The 17359-nt window shown below is 37.7% G+C and overlaps 2 protein-coding genes across 2 annotated transcripts in view; one reads left to right on the top strand and one right to left on the bottom strand.

Annotated features, from left to right (window-relative positions):
* The first annotated feature begins 85 nt into the window (after positions 1 to 85).
* LOC131985403 (aurora kinase A and ninein-interacting protein) lies at positions 86 to 3143 on the top strand. The gene is made up of 4 exons (XM_059350476.1): positions 86 to 229; positions 1118 to 1224; positions 1486 to 1642; positions 1768 to 3143. The coding sequence occupies exons 2-4, from the start codon at positions 1135 to 1137 to the stop codon at positions 2805 to 2807; spliced, it is 1287 nt and encodes a 428-aa protein (XP_059206459.1). The 5' UTR covers positions 86 to 229; positions 1118 to 1134; the 3' UTR covers positions 2808 to 3143.
* Positions 3062 to 17359, bottom strand: part of cap2 (cyclase associated actin cytoskeleton regulatory protein 2) — a 27783-nt gene continuing 13485 nt past the window's right edge. The window contains exons 5-13 of the mRNA XM_059350475.1: positions 14577 to 14720; positions 13092 to 13177; positions 11877 to 11982; positions 7653 to 7842; positions 6380 to 6543; positions 6160 to 6283; positions 5989 to 6071; positions 4933 to 5073; positions 3062 to 4576 (exon numbers count right to left, since the gene is read on the bottom strand). Of these exons, the coding sequence (XP_059206458.1) occupies positions 4493 to 4576; positions 4933 to 5073; positions 5989 to 6071; positions 6160 to 6283; positions 6380 to 6543; positions 7653 to 7842; positions 11877 to 11982; positions 13092 to 13177; positions 14577 to 14720 (1122 nt within the window). The 3' untranslated portion in view covers positions 3062 to 4492. The remainder of the gene's footprint in view (positions 4577 to 4932; positions 5074 to 5988; positions 6072 to 6159; positions 6284 to 6379; positions 6544 to 7652; positions 7843 to 11876; positions 11983 to 13091; positions 13178 to 14576; positions 14721 to 17359) is intronic.

Here is a 17359-nt window from a genome sequence, read left to right as displayed (position 1 = left end):
AGTTTATTTTCGGAGCATTTATATATTGTATTCCAAATGATCTTTTGCAGTAAAGAACGGATTTTAGGCCGGGACAAATGTAATCATTTTCACTCAGTCAAACATCAGGGGCAGCTAATCGTCGAGGCGCCAGACTCAAACAAACGGACGAGCACGAACATCTGAACAAAAACGGGTGCACTAAGTTCAAGAAAAGAGAAGCTAAACATCTCTTCCGCAGTTATTTGAGGTCAGTTCATGTATAATACGATCTTCGCTTCATATATGGACAATCTAAGTAAGGCAGTGATCATTAAATACCACTTAGCTAAGCTGTTAGCGCAGTTGGCTAACTGACAATCAACACCATTTGTACCTTGAATTATCGTAAACATAACGTCACCCTGTTAAAATAATCGCCTAACTCATTTTATCAAGTTTTGTAAGAAACACAAAAACAAAAAATGTAACATATGACATTTATTGATCAATTCACTCAAAAACGATGTAACAAAGGATGGCTATTGGCATAGTAATAACACTGTGTGTAATTATGTATATTTTTTTTCAGCACAACCTCACCTATATGACCTGATAATAATTATTTCATCCTTACTTACTGGAACAACATTTTGAACCCAAAAGAAACAAAGAAAAACGAAGATAAAATGTGATTTTGAATCAGTTTTTGTTTTTTTTAAACTTCCAATTCACGATCATGCTCAATGACGAATCTTAAATGCTGCAAATGTGAACAAAGGTTGCAAATATATAAGAGGATTACATCCAGTTCTATATTTTTATACAAAATATATTTGACCTTGTCTCCAGTTTTACTCGGTATATCATCATCAAACTAAAACTGGGCTCATGGAGTTTCTAGGCATTTCTTAGAGGTAAATTTATGTTAGGGCTTAATGCTGCTTTGTTTTTACGTCTGGATGTCATGAAGAAGTAATGCTTTGGCGCTTTTGGTGACTCCAGAGGGTTAAAGAAATTAAAATATATATATAATATAACATAACAAGATTATAATATTGCCTCTTACAGATCGTGGCGAGAACCAAAATTTTTATTACAAATTAATATCTAGTTTTCTCTATTCAGAAATATAATATGTTTATTGCATTTATTGCAGATCTGAACTTCTCAGCCATGAAGACCTCCAAGCCACTGCAGAGCTTTGCTCAGGAGGAATGTGGTGTTTGGCTGGACACTGTGCAACTGAAAGGAAAAGCTCAAAAGGTAACAGTGGAAACTAGCTTTAAACTACACAAACAATGAAGTCTCTCTTATCTTATCTTAAATTCTGACTGAATACATTTTTCGCTACCTCTCAATTAAGCAGTCATCTAATATATTTAATAACTTGTTAACAGATGTTAATAACACACTACCCATTACATTATAAAACTAATAATAAGTAATATCACAGCCTCTTATTCACTTATTGCACATAAGTGTTTTTGTCGGATCACATTTTAATCTGCATATCTTGTGTTTCAGAAAAGACTTGCCCGTCCCATTTCTAAACTGCTGAATCCCTTTGTTGAGGGCAGAGGATACAGTTTGGCTGTGGCACTCAATTTCACTCAGACCAAACTAGAGATGCCAAAGACCAAACAGAGCTCTATATCGACCTTCTTCGCAGGGCAGCGCAGAGGTATGTTACAAAAAAGTTATTTTCTTCGGATTAATATCATATTTTGCATCAGTCAGATATTGAAAAAGCTGCAGTTGACCATTGAATGTATAAACACAGCCATTTCTTTCTTTTTCTTCCTAAAGTTCTCAATAAGATGTCTACTTCTGAAGTGCCAAACATGGATCCAGTACAGCCTTCCTCACCATCTACCCCGTCCACACCTGAAGCATCGGGGAAGAAACGAAGACGTGAAATAGATCTTGAAATCTCTGACTTCTGTAACTCCGATCCTGGTGTGGATCATGAAAGCAGAAGGGAAAACGTGAATGAGCCTGAAGCGGCTATGTGGCAGGAGCGGGCAGCAAGCCATACACCTTCTCAAAACGTGTACTGTGAATCTGAAGAAGAGCCGTTTGAGGAGATAAATCCACCACAGAGGAAGAGGAGGCTCACTGCAGCCTCCCAACTGCCATGTGACAGTCAACCTGTTCCACAGGCGTGGAGTCAGGACCCACTGCTTACCTGTAGCCAGTATTCTGAAAGTGAACTTGACCAAACAAACATGAAAAAGAGCACAGCAAAGAACTTTATTGACTCTGAGCCAAACTTCCTTAACAGTCTGCAAAGTGAGGATGCTTTCGGTATTCGGATTAATATGGACGGGAGAACCTCAACTCAGAAATCCTTGAGAAACTTTCACTCTTCTCAGACAGATGATGAGAAAGAAAACAGCATGTTTTGGTCTCCTAAATCCCCAAGAAAGCATTCAACTCTCTCTCAGGTTCAACCTCTGTCAAATCTTAAATGGACAGAATCAAAAAGTGTTTCACCGAGAAAACGCGTTCCAGAGCAGCTTTGGAAAAAGGCTGATAAAGAGGAGAGCCTTGACTCACAGTTCAAGTGGATAAAACCGAACAGCTCTCCTGTAAAGAAACCTGCAGCACAGCTGTCTGGCAGGGAGGCTGATGAGGACAGTCTGGCCACGTTGTTCACGCAGGACTCTGAAGGCTTCAGGGTGATAGCACACAGAGGTCTGCAAGCCAGGAGTCCTCTCAAAGATCAGAGTAACATAAGCTCCGGGAGGGTGAAAATGAGCGCTTGTAAATCTCTTGTGGAGGAGGACGAGGAAGACGACATGCTTTTTACTCAAGACTCTCAGGGAAATATGGTGATCAAACACTGAATAGAGCCTTTGCACATGAGTATTTGTTTTATCTCCTCATGGCTGCTAAAGAGTGAACAGTTGTTTTAAACAGGGAATATATTCCATAGTGACATGACTGGTTTACTTATGGCTGCATTTAAATTGAGTATATGTATGTGTTTTCTTCTTGCCTGTAGTCATATGTAAATGTAAATCTATTTTCTTGGTCTGGATGATGCAGAAATGTCTTACAAGGTGCAGCTCTTTTTTTTGTAATAACACTAACACGCAAGACCTGAAGGTTTTGATTTTATTGGAAAAATGATACACAATAACATCCATTAGTTTTGTGTAAATTAAAAGTTTTGAAAAGCGTTAGTGGTGCACACTTTCTTGTCTATCTTATGCTGGTGCCATGTGCTACATCTTAGTACAAAGTAATACAGAGGTTAGGAAGTGCTCGAAATGCTGTTCTTGTAACTTGATTTTTTTTAAATTCAGAGAAATTAGTATTCAGAGTATTTAGTTAATTATTTTATGTTGATTTAATGGCTCCTGACATTGTTACATCTGTCTGAGCTGATAATTATACTTTACATACACTAGCAAGGCGGTGAAATCTGCCTTAGTGAGCAGTTTTGCATTAACTTCACTTGCAAAGTGCAACAGTACTACAGGACTACCATGCACTAGAGACATTCAAAAAGATAACTAAGATACACTTCATTAGATAGAAAACATACCAAAAAGTCTGACAATTAAAGGAATACTTCACCACCAAAACGATAATTTGTATATAATTTACTCACCCTGTGTTACCTTGAATTCAAATCCAAAAATGGAGAAAATTCTTGATTAACTGAATGGGGCCTGCATTAACAACAGTAATAGTATTTAAAAACATCTCTTTACAACTTTCCACATGTGCAGAATATTCCAAGTCACATTTTCATTAATTCATCCAGCAAGGTGAGTCATTAATAAACAAATGAAAATTTTGGTGGTGAGGTATTCATTTGAGTCCAAGTTTCTTTTGTCTGTTTGGCCACTAAATGTTTTATGTGCATGTTATGTCATCTTTAGCCTTTTCTGTAAAATAATGTGTTACTGCTGTGGTCTAAATTGTGCTTTAACTCACGCACAGTGAATGTAGATAGAGTACAGTCATAACAATGCTGAAATATTGTTGCTTATATATCAACAGTAACATTCTTACATAAATGCCTTTATTGCTATGGCACAGAATGTAAGATAAAGTAAAAACAATTATGTTTATGGGACTTGAACCTGAGATATCCATTTATTCCGTGTTTTGAAGAGGGATTATTAACGTATGAACAAATATTTATTTGTATTACCACATTTCAGACACATGAATCACACTTTGGTGGCAATATAAATAAATATAAGTTCATGAGAGCATTTTCTAGTGTGCAGACTCTATTTCTTTGTCTTTTACATCTTACTTCTGCTCTGTCCATCACCTAGGATTTATTGTCTGGTTGCTTTTGTAAACTTCTTCTGCAGGGATAATCATCATCCTACTTACTGGTTCATGTGATTCAACTGTTTCAAAGTGCTAGGATGACATGAAATCACAAAAACAAGACCAAAGACAGGATCTAAAATTTATCTGTTAGAGTTTTCCCTTTTACATCTCGTACGGAGAGATTATTTAAAAAAACAAAAGGTGATGCTGTGTGCTGGTGGGGATGAAGCATCGATCAGCCTGCCATCTCAGTGGGCTCTGTCACCAGTTTGGAGCCGTCCCAAACCGTCTTAAACTGCTCTGGGACTGGAAACTCCCTCTGTAGAACAACAAGGAGATAACTGTCAATGCAGCTGAAGAATCCAGGAGAACACTGACTGGATTAACCCATTGAAGCCTGGAAAGCGGATACGTCGTTTGGTAGTATTTTTATAAGCTCTCAAATACTTTTTGAATTTCATTTCTAAAAAAAATCTATTATATAGTAGAAGCGTTGACACTTCTGTTGAATTTCCAGAAAAACTTCAGGTTTTAGGGGCTTATTTTAAAATCGCCCAGAGGTTTTACAGGCAGTTTTTACAGGCGTTTTAGTTTCAATGGGTTAACAGGGTTAACATTCAGAGACTAGCAGAGGGCTCAAACACTCTCCTTGCCCCTTCTATCTCAGACACTCACATAATCGTCATCTTGTGGTACCAGGATGTTCATCTCAGAGCTCTTTGCACTGACGATGTCACAGCTGAGTGAGTCCTTACTCAGGTAGACCTGGCAGCCCTCTGTCGTGTTAATGGAAATGGTGGGAACTTTTCCCATCACCTATAGAGAAAAAACTGGCATTTACTGATGTGCGGCACAATTTACATTGATATAAAAACGACTGAGTCCAATGATGTTTTAACACAGGATAACATACAAATGACACATAATGATGAAATAATGCAACTAACAATTATTTTTAGATCAATCTGCTGATTATTTTCTTGATTAATGTTTTGGTCTATAAAATTTCAGAAAACTGTTAAAATTGTCCATCCCAGCGTCTCAAAGTCCCCAAAGATGTTCAGTTTAATATGATTTAAAAAAAAAACATATTTCAGGCTCTGAAAACTGCATTTTCTCTCATCTTTGCATGAAAAATGACTTTAATGATTAATCAATTATCAAAAATCATTGCAGCTTTAGCCTACAATCCTTTAGATCTGCAGTACTGTATATACAACATAAATAACTGATCCTAAATGTGTGTGTCTTTACCAATGAAATCTGTAGAGGCGGGGGAAAAAATCGATACAGCATAGTAACACGATATTATATCGATTCATGGCGGCCAATTTATGAAGGTGTCTATAGGCACCCTTTGGGTCAGGATATCGTGTCGGGAAGTTGTCGAAATAACTGCAAATTTAGACCTTTTTTTTATGCTTCATTCAAAAAATTCAGAGCAGTGAGGCCTAAGGTTTAAGAAAATGCTGCTGTTGTTGTCGTCCATACATGTTTGATATCAGTTCAGTTCAGTTTGACTGGTTTGGTCAGTCTAGACTGATGATTTTCTCTTGATTTAATTTAATTTTATGAACACAAACTGCAGTTAAACAGTTAAATACCATAACCATAACGCAAAATGCTTAAAATCGCAATAATATCGTATCGTGACTCAAGTATGGGGATAAAATCATATTGTGGGGCCTCTTCTGATTCACACCTCTAGCAATCTTTGAATGTTTTTCTCACCTGTATCTGAATCGCCTTGGAGTTGATGATCTCCACAATCCCAACTACGTTCTCAAAAACCAAACCAAGCTTCTTGCAGTTGTCTGGAGAAGGTCAATACACGTAAAGATAGTCACAATCACACATTATGAATTTAATCTCATATTTTCAGTCTGTTTTCAGGCCACTCACCTATGATGATGGAGTTGACTTTGCCTTTAACCTGGAGGGTGGAGTTGTTACAGCCGAAGACGTAGACCACCTGTTTCAGCTCCGTCTCCTCAATCACCAGGTCGTGTTTCTGCTCAAAGTTCTCCTGAAGCCACAAGGGAACAGACTCAGTCAGTAACATGTGACCTACCACCACCATATGAGAGACATTTTCCTAATAGAAAGTAACCATTTTACGCACCACCCTCCATTTCTTCCCCTCCAACTCCAGCAGAGGGGGTTTCTTCTGGACAGCGGCCCTGGGCGTCTTCACTGTCCCCGCAGACTTTGTTTTGGTTGGTTCTGCTTGAGAACGCAAATTTGGGTTCTTGTGGGTCTTCTTGTCATCTGATACATGCTTCAGACCTACAGATGGAAAATATGAGGAGAATTTTAGGCGTTTAGATGTCTCAAATCCCTCTTCTTCTGAAATTCTGAAACATTTTCAACCAGCCACCAACCAAACTCTGTAAGGAAAATACTGAACAGTTCCACTAAATTTTCTGTAAACTGCATCTTCTCACATGATGCTGTAATTCCTGGGAAGAACACTAAACTGCTTTTTATCTAATTACGTTTATTCAGCTGCCTGCCTAACAACTGTGTAATTTGAAGTTATTACGTCTTAAAAAGGTCTTAAAAACCCAACATGTTTAACTGTAGAATGTAAACTCCTATTTGTCGGAATAAACACCTAAATTCACATAAATATCACAGGACATGATCTCATGTCATCAATGAAAGCTACAGTAGCCTCCTGAGCTTCAAATAATGAATTTCTTGAAAATGTAATAAAAATGTAATTTAATTTGACAACTTGACCAACAATGCAATAAAACGGAAATAAAATAACATTTTTTTAGCAATGATGTAATACCTTTCAGTTGGGTCTTTTTTTCCAGAATTAAAGATGTAATAATAAATGGATATTTTTTTATTAGCGATTTTTTTAATGTAAAGTGTGCAAGTGTTGAAAATAAATGTTATTAGTAACAATAGGAAAATAACCTGATCTCTATGACAGTTTGAAGAAAAACATATTTTTTTCTTTTTCTTTTTACATTATTACATTATCCATCATTAGTTAAATCATCAGTTTAAAAGAAATATCCACCTGAAAGGCATTGCACTATCCCTGAAAATGTTATTACAATATCAGTCAGGACATTTTATGACATTATAGTGTCTTATTACATTTTCAGAAAATGATAACATTCCTTGGTGCTGTAGCCCTGGGCTCATGCATCTTACACAACCCTGAGTCCCAAAAAGTTGATTTCAAATAAATAAACTCAGAATTTAGAGTGTATATTTACAAAATAAAATGTTATCAATTACAACATTTAACATCTAGTCAAGAGCATTTTTCAGTGATTGTTATATGTTATATGTGATTACTATAAAATTATTGCATTCTGTTTTATAAATGTTTAAAACAAAGTCACAACTATTTTTGCAGCCTTTCTTCAGCCCACCTTTAGTGATGTCCATGCCCTGGTTGAGCTGGGCGAACAGCGCTGAGTGTTGGGCCGCAGTACCGCCCGCCTGAGGCTGGGAGTCATCGTCAGTGAAGACTGGAGGTGGGCCGGGGGGAGGAGGGGGAGGTGGAGGAGGACAGGAGGGAGCAGTGGGGGGGTCAAACAAAGAAGGAGGGGCGATCGGGCCCTGGTGGGTGGAGAAAGGCGAATTATAGATAACAGTATTGCATTTTTTGGGGGAGTTTTTAATGAGAGAAAACACAGCGGTTCCAGGTGTTTTGTAGACAAGAGGTGTAGTAGCACAGCTCTCCAGTAGGGGGAGTATTACACAAGATATATCTGAAAGCTTGGTGGCAAGAATTCATGTTTTTTTCTAGTACACCATAATGTATGTGTATGAGTCATAGGTTGTATAAAATGAGTAAGAGTACATGTAGATGAAAACACACTTTCATCTTCAGAACCAAGAGACACTTTGATGATGACACTTTTCTCCCTTTAAGCAGCTTTAAGGTTGTTACCATTTCTATCTGTTAGTACCACAAATATATTCTGTACCAGCTTGTTCCAGCTCTTTATTCTATCATGTTACATCTTATTATACTTTATTTGATGTTTAAATTGGCTGGAATATTCACATCCACAACTGTATGACTGCACCAATTCAAAAAATGGAAATATTCTCCTTTTTGTCTCTTTGAAAACTTTCAGCTGAAGGATTTATTCTTCTGCCCAATCTTTAAAACAAAATTATGTGGCTCAGAAAAATGTTGCTGGCTGAGCAGTTTACGTGTAAAACCTAATTAAAAACAGAATGCATTTAATTCAGAATTAGTGTATATATTTATAAAAAACAGAGGTTTCCTAGTTTCAGCATTAGATATCTCATCTTTGTTCTATATTCAATTCAATGGAAGTCGCAAAGGATTTACAAATCATTGCGTTCTGTTGTTATTATGTTTTTAACAGCGTCCCAACTTTTTTGGAATCGGGGTTGTAGACTAATGTGGGCTTGAAATCAGTGTTCTGGTCATCTTCAGTCTGTCCTGATGTGTCTACAATGAAGAGCAGCTGTGGTTTAACTGAGTACAGTCAAAGTGCACAGACATCTATCGACTACGACAGTGAGGCACACACACACACACACACACACACACACTGTCTGAAGATCTTGCACAGCTGCCAGAGACAGACACACACACTTATCACAGCGGTTCAACTGTCATTTTAAGCGCTTCTGAGTACAGCTGAGACTACTTGACCTTTGACACGAGGCACATGTGTCGTGAATATCATCGCTGAACAATGGCGACCTGTTACACTAAACAGCTCAGCGCATACCACTGGATTAGAAACACCGTGTGTGTGTGTGTGTATGTGTGTGTGTGTGTTGGGTGTGTGTGTGTGTGTGTGTGTGTGTGTGCATGGCTGTAAAACTGTCTGACTGCTTCTTTGTGTACACGACTGCTTGTGTGTTTGTGTGTGTATGGGTGTACACAAACATGTTTGTCTGGAGCAGAGGAAAACGTAACATTTCTGTCCTTTTTTAAAAAAAATTTAAAGATTAATCAAAAGGCAGAAAATTAATTTGCAGCTATTTTCATAATTGATTATTCATTTAAGCCATTTTTCAAGCATTCAAACATTCACAGGTTACTGCTCTGAAAATGTGAAAAAAAATCCTGCTTTTGTTTTGTCTATGTGACAGTGAACTTAATATTTTTGGACTTCAGAGTGCTGTTGGACAAAAGAAGCAATTTTGAAGACTTTACCTTGGGATTTGTGAAGTAGTGATGGCCATTTTCACTTAAATTTTTTTTTTTTTTTTTTTTACATTTAATGGATCCAAGAGAAGACAAGTCATAATGATCAATATTGAACATTGTGATCTGCAAGCCTGCTTTAGACTGTGTTAGTTATGTTTTGAGTCAAAAGAAAAGCTCAAGTTTTTTCCATCCAGAATGTCCTTAACTGGCCAAAGAGGACAATGTGAACAAATACTCAACAAATTAGACACAAATTGTTAAAAAAATATGGCATTTAATAAATATAATCTTGTTTTCAGTCATTTTGCCACAGGCCTGATCTGAGGCATTGAAACTAATGTGATTGGCAGTGTGTGTGTGTGTGTGTGTGTGTGTGTGTGAGAAGCCAACTCCATATGTCAGCCTGCATGTCAGAGTGAAAGCGTGTCACTAAAGCCCTATCTGAGCTGCAGATGACGGCTGCGTTAAAGGGGGACCAGCCCTGCGGTTTAGGTTACGGCACAGGCTGCATGTGCACACAGACTCTTTGTCGGGGTTCTTCTGTAAAGAAAACCTCCATTCAAGAAAACCCTGAGGACCACCTGTTAGTACCACACACTCCTGTCCTTGTACACACTCACACACACACACACACACACACACACACTGTGTCCCTCACACACACTTCAGCTCAGTCATCTGACAGCGGGGACAACAGCTGACACACACACAGCTACTGCAGGCTCTCAAGTTTCTGCATGAAGAAAACACACATGCATGCGCAGCTGTTGAGCATTAGCTTCACCTCAGGTTTTAACCCAAAGGAACAGTGTAACATTCGGAGAAATGAGCTCATTCACTTTTATTGTATCTAATTTATTTCACTCTTTCTGAGACTTACATGAGAAGATTGACACCACTCTCAAGAAGATCCAGCTTACAGGCAGTTAGCTTAATTTAGCTTCGCATAAAGAATGGAAACAGGCAGAATCTCCTTAAATATGACAGTATTACAGGATGTCAGTGTTTCAGGCTAAAAAAAACACATATTTCCTTGTGAAAAACTTGTGGTTTTCATACAGACCTTACCACTGAAAAAACAGGCATGTAGGTCAACTGTGTAAGCAGCTTATCACGACCCCTATTTACTTTTGATTTGAGGTGGCGGGCTCTAGTTGTTGTCGTCTTTATCATGGGAGCAAAGGACAAATTGCGATAGTGTAGCATAAAGAATGAGAAAGTCCACGTAGAGGGGGGACTGAGGTCAGGCAAACAGAGGACTTTGACCCAGGAGCCCAGTGTCTGTGTCCCATGTGAAACCAAAAGTCAATTAAGTTATTTTAATTTTGTATGTAACTACGTTAGTATGTAGCCATGTCACATACATAACTAAGTCAGTTATGTCTGTATTAAACATACTTATTTTAATCCAAACCAGTCCTGAACCTAACCAAGTTCTGTTTCATTACGTTAACCACATTTTTAAAACTACAATTGTTAAACAGCATTAAATAGAAAAGTTATGTTTGTCGTGTCATTGACAAAAGACCTAAACTTTCGTTAAGGTATCAGAACATGTTGTTTTTTTGTTTTTTTACTCATTCAATAAATGAGATACAATGTGTTATTACCTTTGGACATGGCCATGCATGCTCTTTCCCCATTTGAGCAAGCCCACAGGTATGAAAATTATTTTTTTAGGTACACAACCTAATGATAATAATGATAATATTCCCAACAACTTCCCAGTATTAATGCTGAAAAAGCTCTTATTTAGGCCCTGCCTGCAACACTGTATCCAGTTCTCTTTATAAATCCATGGTTTCCAGTCTTTATGATAGGCTAAGCTATGCTAACTGTCTCCCAGTTATAGCTTCATGTTTAACATACAGACATGAGAGTATCGGTCCATTCATCTCAAACACAAAGAGCAGAATCAAATCAAATCAACAAAAGCAAATAAGTGTATTTTCCCAAAACTATCCACTATTCCTTTAGGAGATAAATTTGCATCACAGCTTTCCCAGAGTGAATAAAGATGACAAACCCTTCAAGCTAACAATAAAAAAAGGGTTGAGTGTGTGTGGAAGAATTTGGTTTCGGGCCATCATAATCTCTGGGATCTAGCGAGTGTGAGTCCCAGAAGAGACATCCATAAACTGAAGTGTGTGTGGGAGTGACGGAGGTTGTGTGAGCTCTATGGAGAACCGAAGGATGCAGCTACCGGAGGGGAGCTCATTCATTCATTCATGCTCTCTGCAGTGGTTTATGTAACCGGCTGCTCCATAACTAAAAATGGAAGTGTACGCAAAAAGCATGAGTTAATTTGAGCTCTGATATAAAAATATCACAGCCTGTGAATGGAAACTAAATGAAAACACAGCTAAGATAACAAACAAGTTGGTACAGCAGTAATTTATTGTTTTTAAGTCAAGTGTAGTGTTATCTTTTTAGAGAAGAAGTATGTTGTACTCACACTCTTGCTCCACACCAGTCCTGTAGTGTGGTGCTGTTTGATGAAGGACTGCATCTCGGTCCAGACAGACAGATAGGAGCGCACCCAGAGGACATGACGTCTGTCGCTGGAGGAAAGGTTGGTGACACAAATATGATGGTCGGATGTAAACAGAGATGTGCTAACTAAAATCCTTTATTTTAGGTTTTAATATGTTGTTAAAAAAGACCAAGTTCTTAAAGGTACATCATAAAAATGCAGTGGTGGAATGTAACTAAGTACATTTACTCAAGTACTGTGCGTAAGTACAATTTTGATGTACGTTTACTTTATTTGAGTATTTCCACATATGTAGCTTTATAATTCTACTCCACTACATTTAGCTGACAAAGCTTTTTTAGCTGAAAGCAAGAAGCGTCAATGTGTGTGTGTGTGTGTGTGTGTGTGTGTGTGTGCGTGTGTGTGTGTGTGTAGGCATATCTCGCTGACCTAAGATTTCATATGTGGCTTGCGCATGGCATGAAGGTGTGCGTCCTCGATTTTGAAGATTTTTTAATTCGTTTTTCAAAATATCATCATTATTTACGTAGGACGTGTTGCTGCATTGCACTGTTTCCGATTGGACGCCTTTTAGGGGATCTCCGCCCCATTGTGTGATAGGCCTACACCTGGTCAGTAACACAATTTGCTCGGGATTTCCACGCCTGACTCATCTCATCTCTAAGTCTATTTAGCCTACCTTTCTTTTAAAGTGAGCTACAAGGTTCGATTTTCCAATTATATTTGAATAGTTTCCAGCGAATATCAATGTTCAATCTACTTAATCTCCCACTATACGAATACATACTTCCTACGGGCACTGCACTAGTTAGTGAAAATGTAAAAGCAAAACTCAACAAAATCTATAATACAGATCTAGTCATTCTTAGACATTTTAATACAGAAAAGTTACATCATACCAAATATGAATGCAAACCTAATGTTAAGAGACTCAAGCAAGTCTTCATATTTACCTTCATATTGTACAGAATCTATTGGAAACAATGAATCTAAATCTAATCTAAATATCTTGATCATTGTCAGCAGTATTGTGAAGTATTTATGATCTGTAGTAAAGGGGCTAAATCCTGCAAAATCACTGTTATAGCTTTGAAAGAATTAGGCCAGTCTGGTTTTTATAATTAAAACCTTCCCACAGAAACATGCGAAAGAGTAGATTTACTGTGTCATACTTACGTTTCCTTGTAGTCCTTCAGCACTCTGTTGGTGTAGAAGGTGGCAGCGTCGTTCATCTCTTTCACATACGGACCCGGCTTCTGACTCTGGGAGACATGAGAGCTCATTAAAAACTCAGAAGCACCGTGAGATCTCTTTGAGAACGTATCTGACTATCAGCAGATTTGTCTTCATTTCAGGGTAGACAGTAGAATAGAGCAGATGTTTGAAAAGACCAGTGTGGAAAAGTGCCCTCCTGACAGCAACAAACACTGACCAGAGTCTGCCACAGAGGTTTTTTATTCAGGGATTCAAGAGGGAAAGCTTTGATCTTAATCTAAATGACATTCATCTATAAACTCAGAAGGACAGAGACTGATGACGAGACAATAAAAGGGGTTAACACGGTATGTAAACATGGTAGGTTTTGTTTTATTGTTATCCGTCTGTATCATAGTTTTTCCATATATATAGTAATGCTATATTTTGAACTTTACCACCACTTTACCTTGCTGTCAGAGAGCCGAAGCCATTATCTATGCTCTAAGCCACCAGATTCCAATGACAAAACCAGTAATTTCACCTCACCAGAACACTCTAGTTGCTGGTCAGTGGTGGAAAAAGTATTCAGATCCCTTACTTAAGCAAAAGTACTAATACAACACTGTGAAATTACGACACTACAAGTAAAAGTGCTGAACTCAAAACTAACTTAAGTAAAAGCACAAAAGAATCAGCATCAAAATGTACTTGAAACATCCTAAGTAAAAGTGTTCATTATGCAGAATGGACCCACTCAGATTGTTTTATATATTCTAAATATATTATTATATTATTTGTATTGATGCTTTCTGTAAGCAGGGTTTTAATTTAGTAAAGACAGGACTGATTTGGTTACTAAATATACTGTTATATGATTTAATTAATCTAATCACTTTAAATTGATCATATATTTTATGTTAAATCTTGACCTGTAAAGTAACCAAAGCTGGAAGCTGAATGTAGTGGAGTAAAAAGTTTAATTTTTGCCTAAAAATGTCGTGGAGTAGAAGTAAAAAGTTACATAAAATGGAAATACTCAAGTAAAGTACAAGTACCTCAACATTGTACTTGAGTAAATGTATTTAGTTACTTTCCACCACTGTTGCTGGTCTACCACTGCCTTGATAGGTTAGTTTGTGTAATTGTGTGAGTTTGTTGAATCCAAACGAACCTTTTAAAACAAGTTAACAATAACACAAGTTGACAATAACACAAACAAACTAAACTATCAAGGCAGTGTAAGACCAGCAACTCTAGTGTTCTGGAAGGTGAAATAATTGGTTTGGAACCTGGTGGCTTTGTTTTTCCATGCTCATATTATAGTCAAGGTTATAGTTTCTTTGAGGGAGTTGGTTTTATCTGACATGTGTTTGTGCACTTTGTTTTGTTTAAACAGGAAGATACACGTCTTCTTGGGTGTGTTTTCCTGTGTGCATGAGAGTGTGTAATTGTACTCTTCCTCACCACAGCCACCCAGCCCAGGGCGGGGATGCTCTCGCTAACGGCTGACAGGTGGTTGAAGAGGCTGCTGCCGCGGTTTCGTTCACGGAAGCTCTGGATCTCCTGGATGTGATCGGAAATTGGCTTCAGCAGGTCGTGCAGCTCCGTCTGCGGAAGAATAAAAAGAGTCGGGATAGAAGGATGCAAGTGAACAACATATTACATTTTTAACTTCTTTATCATAACATGACAGCCTCTTTCTTCTTTAACATGTTTCAGATACTTTTGATTTTTGTTTCCCCATCCGCCCGAAACCCAGCCAGCTCTCTGTGCCAGCCAGTAATTCCTAAACGAGGCTACAGGACAGTAACTAATTTTATTAGCCAGAGCTTTTTTTCCATCGGATCTTCCAGATCTCAGCTTCAATATGGTTGTCTCCCAGCCCTCAGCTCTCCCCTCCCCATCGCATGCTCCGTTCCTACAAACATTCCTCAGTTCATGGGGAGATCCCTCTGGCCTTGTAAGGCATACCGCTCATCCAATGTTTACAGTTTACCTATCACACATGCACACGCGCACACACTGATTCAGGAACACAATGTTTCATTGGGGAATTTCTGCTACTGCTTTCTTGTTCTGATCTGCAGTGAACTGGCTGCTATGGGAAACATTTACTGTTAATGAACTGTGGTGAGATGCTGCAGAACAAATCTTTCTTTTTTAAAAATAGCTGATTGATTACACGCATAAACATAAACCAGTATGTTTGCTTTGATAATATCAGTTTATGTATATACCCGATGTACGGTAAAGCATCCCTAGCTGTGGTTTATTCTGCAGCCCACAGTTCATTCAATTATGTTTACATAAACATATCTTTTAATTGTACTGTTTTCTCACATATAATACACATAAATGTAGATTTATATGAAAATACAGCTCCTAAGCTTGCGTGCAAAGGAGCAATAAAAGAAGAAGAAGAGTCTCTCCTTTTTTTCCCCCAACAAATTCTTCCCCAATGAGATGCACATGATCTCCATAAGCTGAGATAGACGCGCCTCTCTCTACTCCTCCAGCTGCTTTTATTCTCACTAAATAAAGCTAATATCTGTGTGCGGGCAGCTCTGAAGCGATACATCTCCGCTGTCCAAAACACATACCGTACAGATGCACTGGGTCTGCTCAGTGGGAGTGGATCATAAGGATGGTTTGAGATGAATTTAAGTGTAAATCATTGTTTCATCACCTCCCTCATTTATTATTAAGTTAGTTCTGTCAGTTTTCATTACTTAAATATTCACCATGTTCCATCTTTTTCCACCGTTTCTGCAATTTATGATCACTTTTTATTACTGATTATTCTGCCAATTATTTATTCCATATTATTCAGCTCAATCTTTTGTATATTAAGTGTCTAGAAATCATGAAAATTGTCCTTCATGCCCAAAAAGCACCCCCAAAATCATTACACATAACAAGAAAAGGCATTAAATCTTCGCTTTTGAGTAGCTGGAAGCAGCATGTTTGACATTTTTGCTTGAAAAAAAATGAATCAAAAACCCAATCGATGATCAAAACTGTTGCAGATTCAAAAGGATTGTTTTAGATCTACTTTTTTATGTGGAAATGAATAAGGAGAAAGCAGTGCCAACTTTCTTAATACATCCCACAATGAGCTCAGCTTTACATGTCACATTAAACTGTCACCATTTATATACTTTTACTCACTGTTTACACCTCTGTATACATTTATACTTATGTATATACATAACTGATTTATTGTTTACATTTAGCTTATTTATTTGCATTGTCAAACATAAATTTATATTACTTTGTTTTAACTTGACATGCACTGTTAAATGTTATGGGAGTTTCCTTTTATTACACAAATGGCCATTTTTGGAAGCAATCTGAGATTCAAGATTTCCATTGCCAATGAGTACTTCTCTGTAATTGTTGTGCACATGAAAACGTCAACAACGTCATCATGTCTCCCACTGAAAGTATGACTTGTATTCAGTGTGGACTTCCCCTCACTCAGTCATGCTGCACAGTGAGAGAGACAGAAATAATATAGCTGTATTCCCAAGTGCACTGTAACCTGAAAATGTTCTGGCAAATCTACACACTGGCATTAAGTCAGAACAGGAGTCAGTTCTCCCCATAAGACCCCTCAGCAATCTGCCGGCTCAGGATGAGCTATGATTTTTATAAATCTTTTACAGCAGCTTTTGTGGGAACAAAAACAGCTTAATTCCTTCAGCACAGATAATTTTAGTAGTAGAGTGTAGAGTGGCAGAAGTTCTGTTTGCTGGTTGATAGCTAACAACTCGACAGAGACAGGCTAGCTCTTTATGCTAAGCTAAGCTAAGCTAATGGCTGTAGCTTCATTTTTACTGTACAAACATAAACACTAGCTTAATATAAAGTTACAGGAAGCTTAGCTTACCATAAATACTGGAAACTATGGATGGGCGTTTGGAAGAAACCTGCCAACTCAATTATCTATAATATTAACGATCAATTAATCGATTAATTGCTGCATGCATACATGGGCAAAATAAAAGATATATTTACAGTACTATGCAAAATCCTGTTTTGATAATGGACGCTTTTATTTTGAAAGGACGAAATGAGACTTGATCCTGTCAATCATAAAACTAACTCAAGTGAGATTAAACTCTAAAGATAACGTCAAGGAGTTCAGTGTTTTATGTTTTAGCCCCCGAAGAGGTATGAGGTTAATTTTCACAGTAATCTTGCATATTTACATGTGTTTTGTGTTTAAATAAGTTTTGGATAAAATT

This window comes from Centropristis striata, chromosome 14 (genome assembly GCF_030273125.1).
Source record: "Centropristis striata isolate RG_2023a ecotype Rhode Island chromosome 14, C.striata_1.0, whole genome shotgun sequence".
NCBI classification, from domain to species: Eukaryota; Metazoa; Chordata; class Actinopteri; order Perciformes; family Serranidae; genus Centropristis; species Centropristis striata.
The sequence above is the reverse complement of the archived record's forward strand: the minus strand, read 5'-3'. Positions and strand labels throughout refer to the sequence as shown.

Bases quoted from the DNA above. Each gene is read 5' to 3' on its own strand.
- LOC131985403 (XM_059350476.1), top strand. From the start codon at position 1,135: ATGAAGACCTCCAAGCCACTGCAGAGCTTTGCTCAGGAGGAATGTGGT. The intron at 1,225-1,485 runs GTAACAGTGGAA...CTTGTGTTTCAG, and splicing joins TGAAAGGAAAAGCTCAAAAG to AAAAGACTTGCCCGTCCCAT. The intron at 1,643-1,767 runs GTATGTTACAAA...TTCTTCCTAAAG, and splicing joins CTTCGCAGGGCAGCGCAGAG to TTCTCAATAAGATGTCTACT.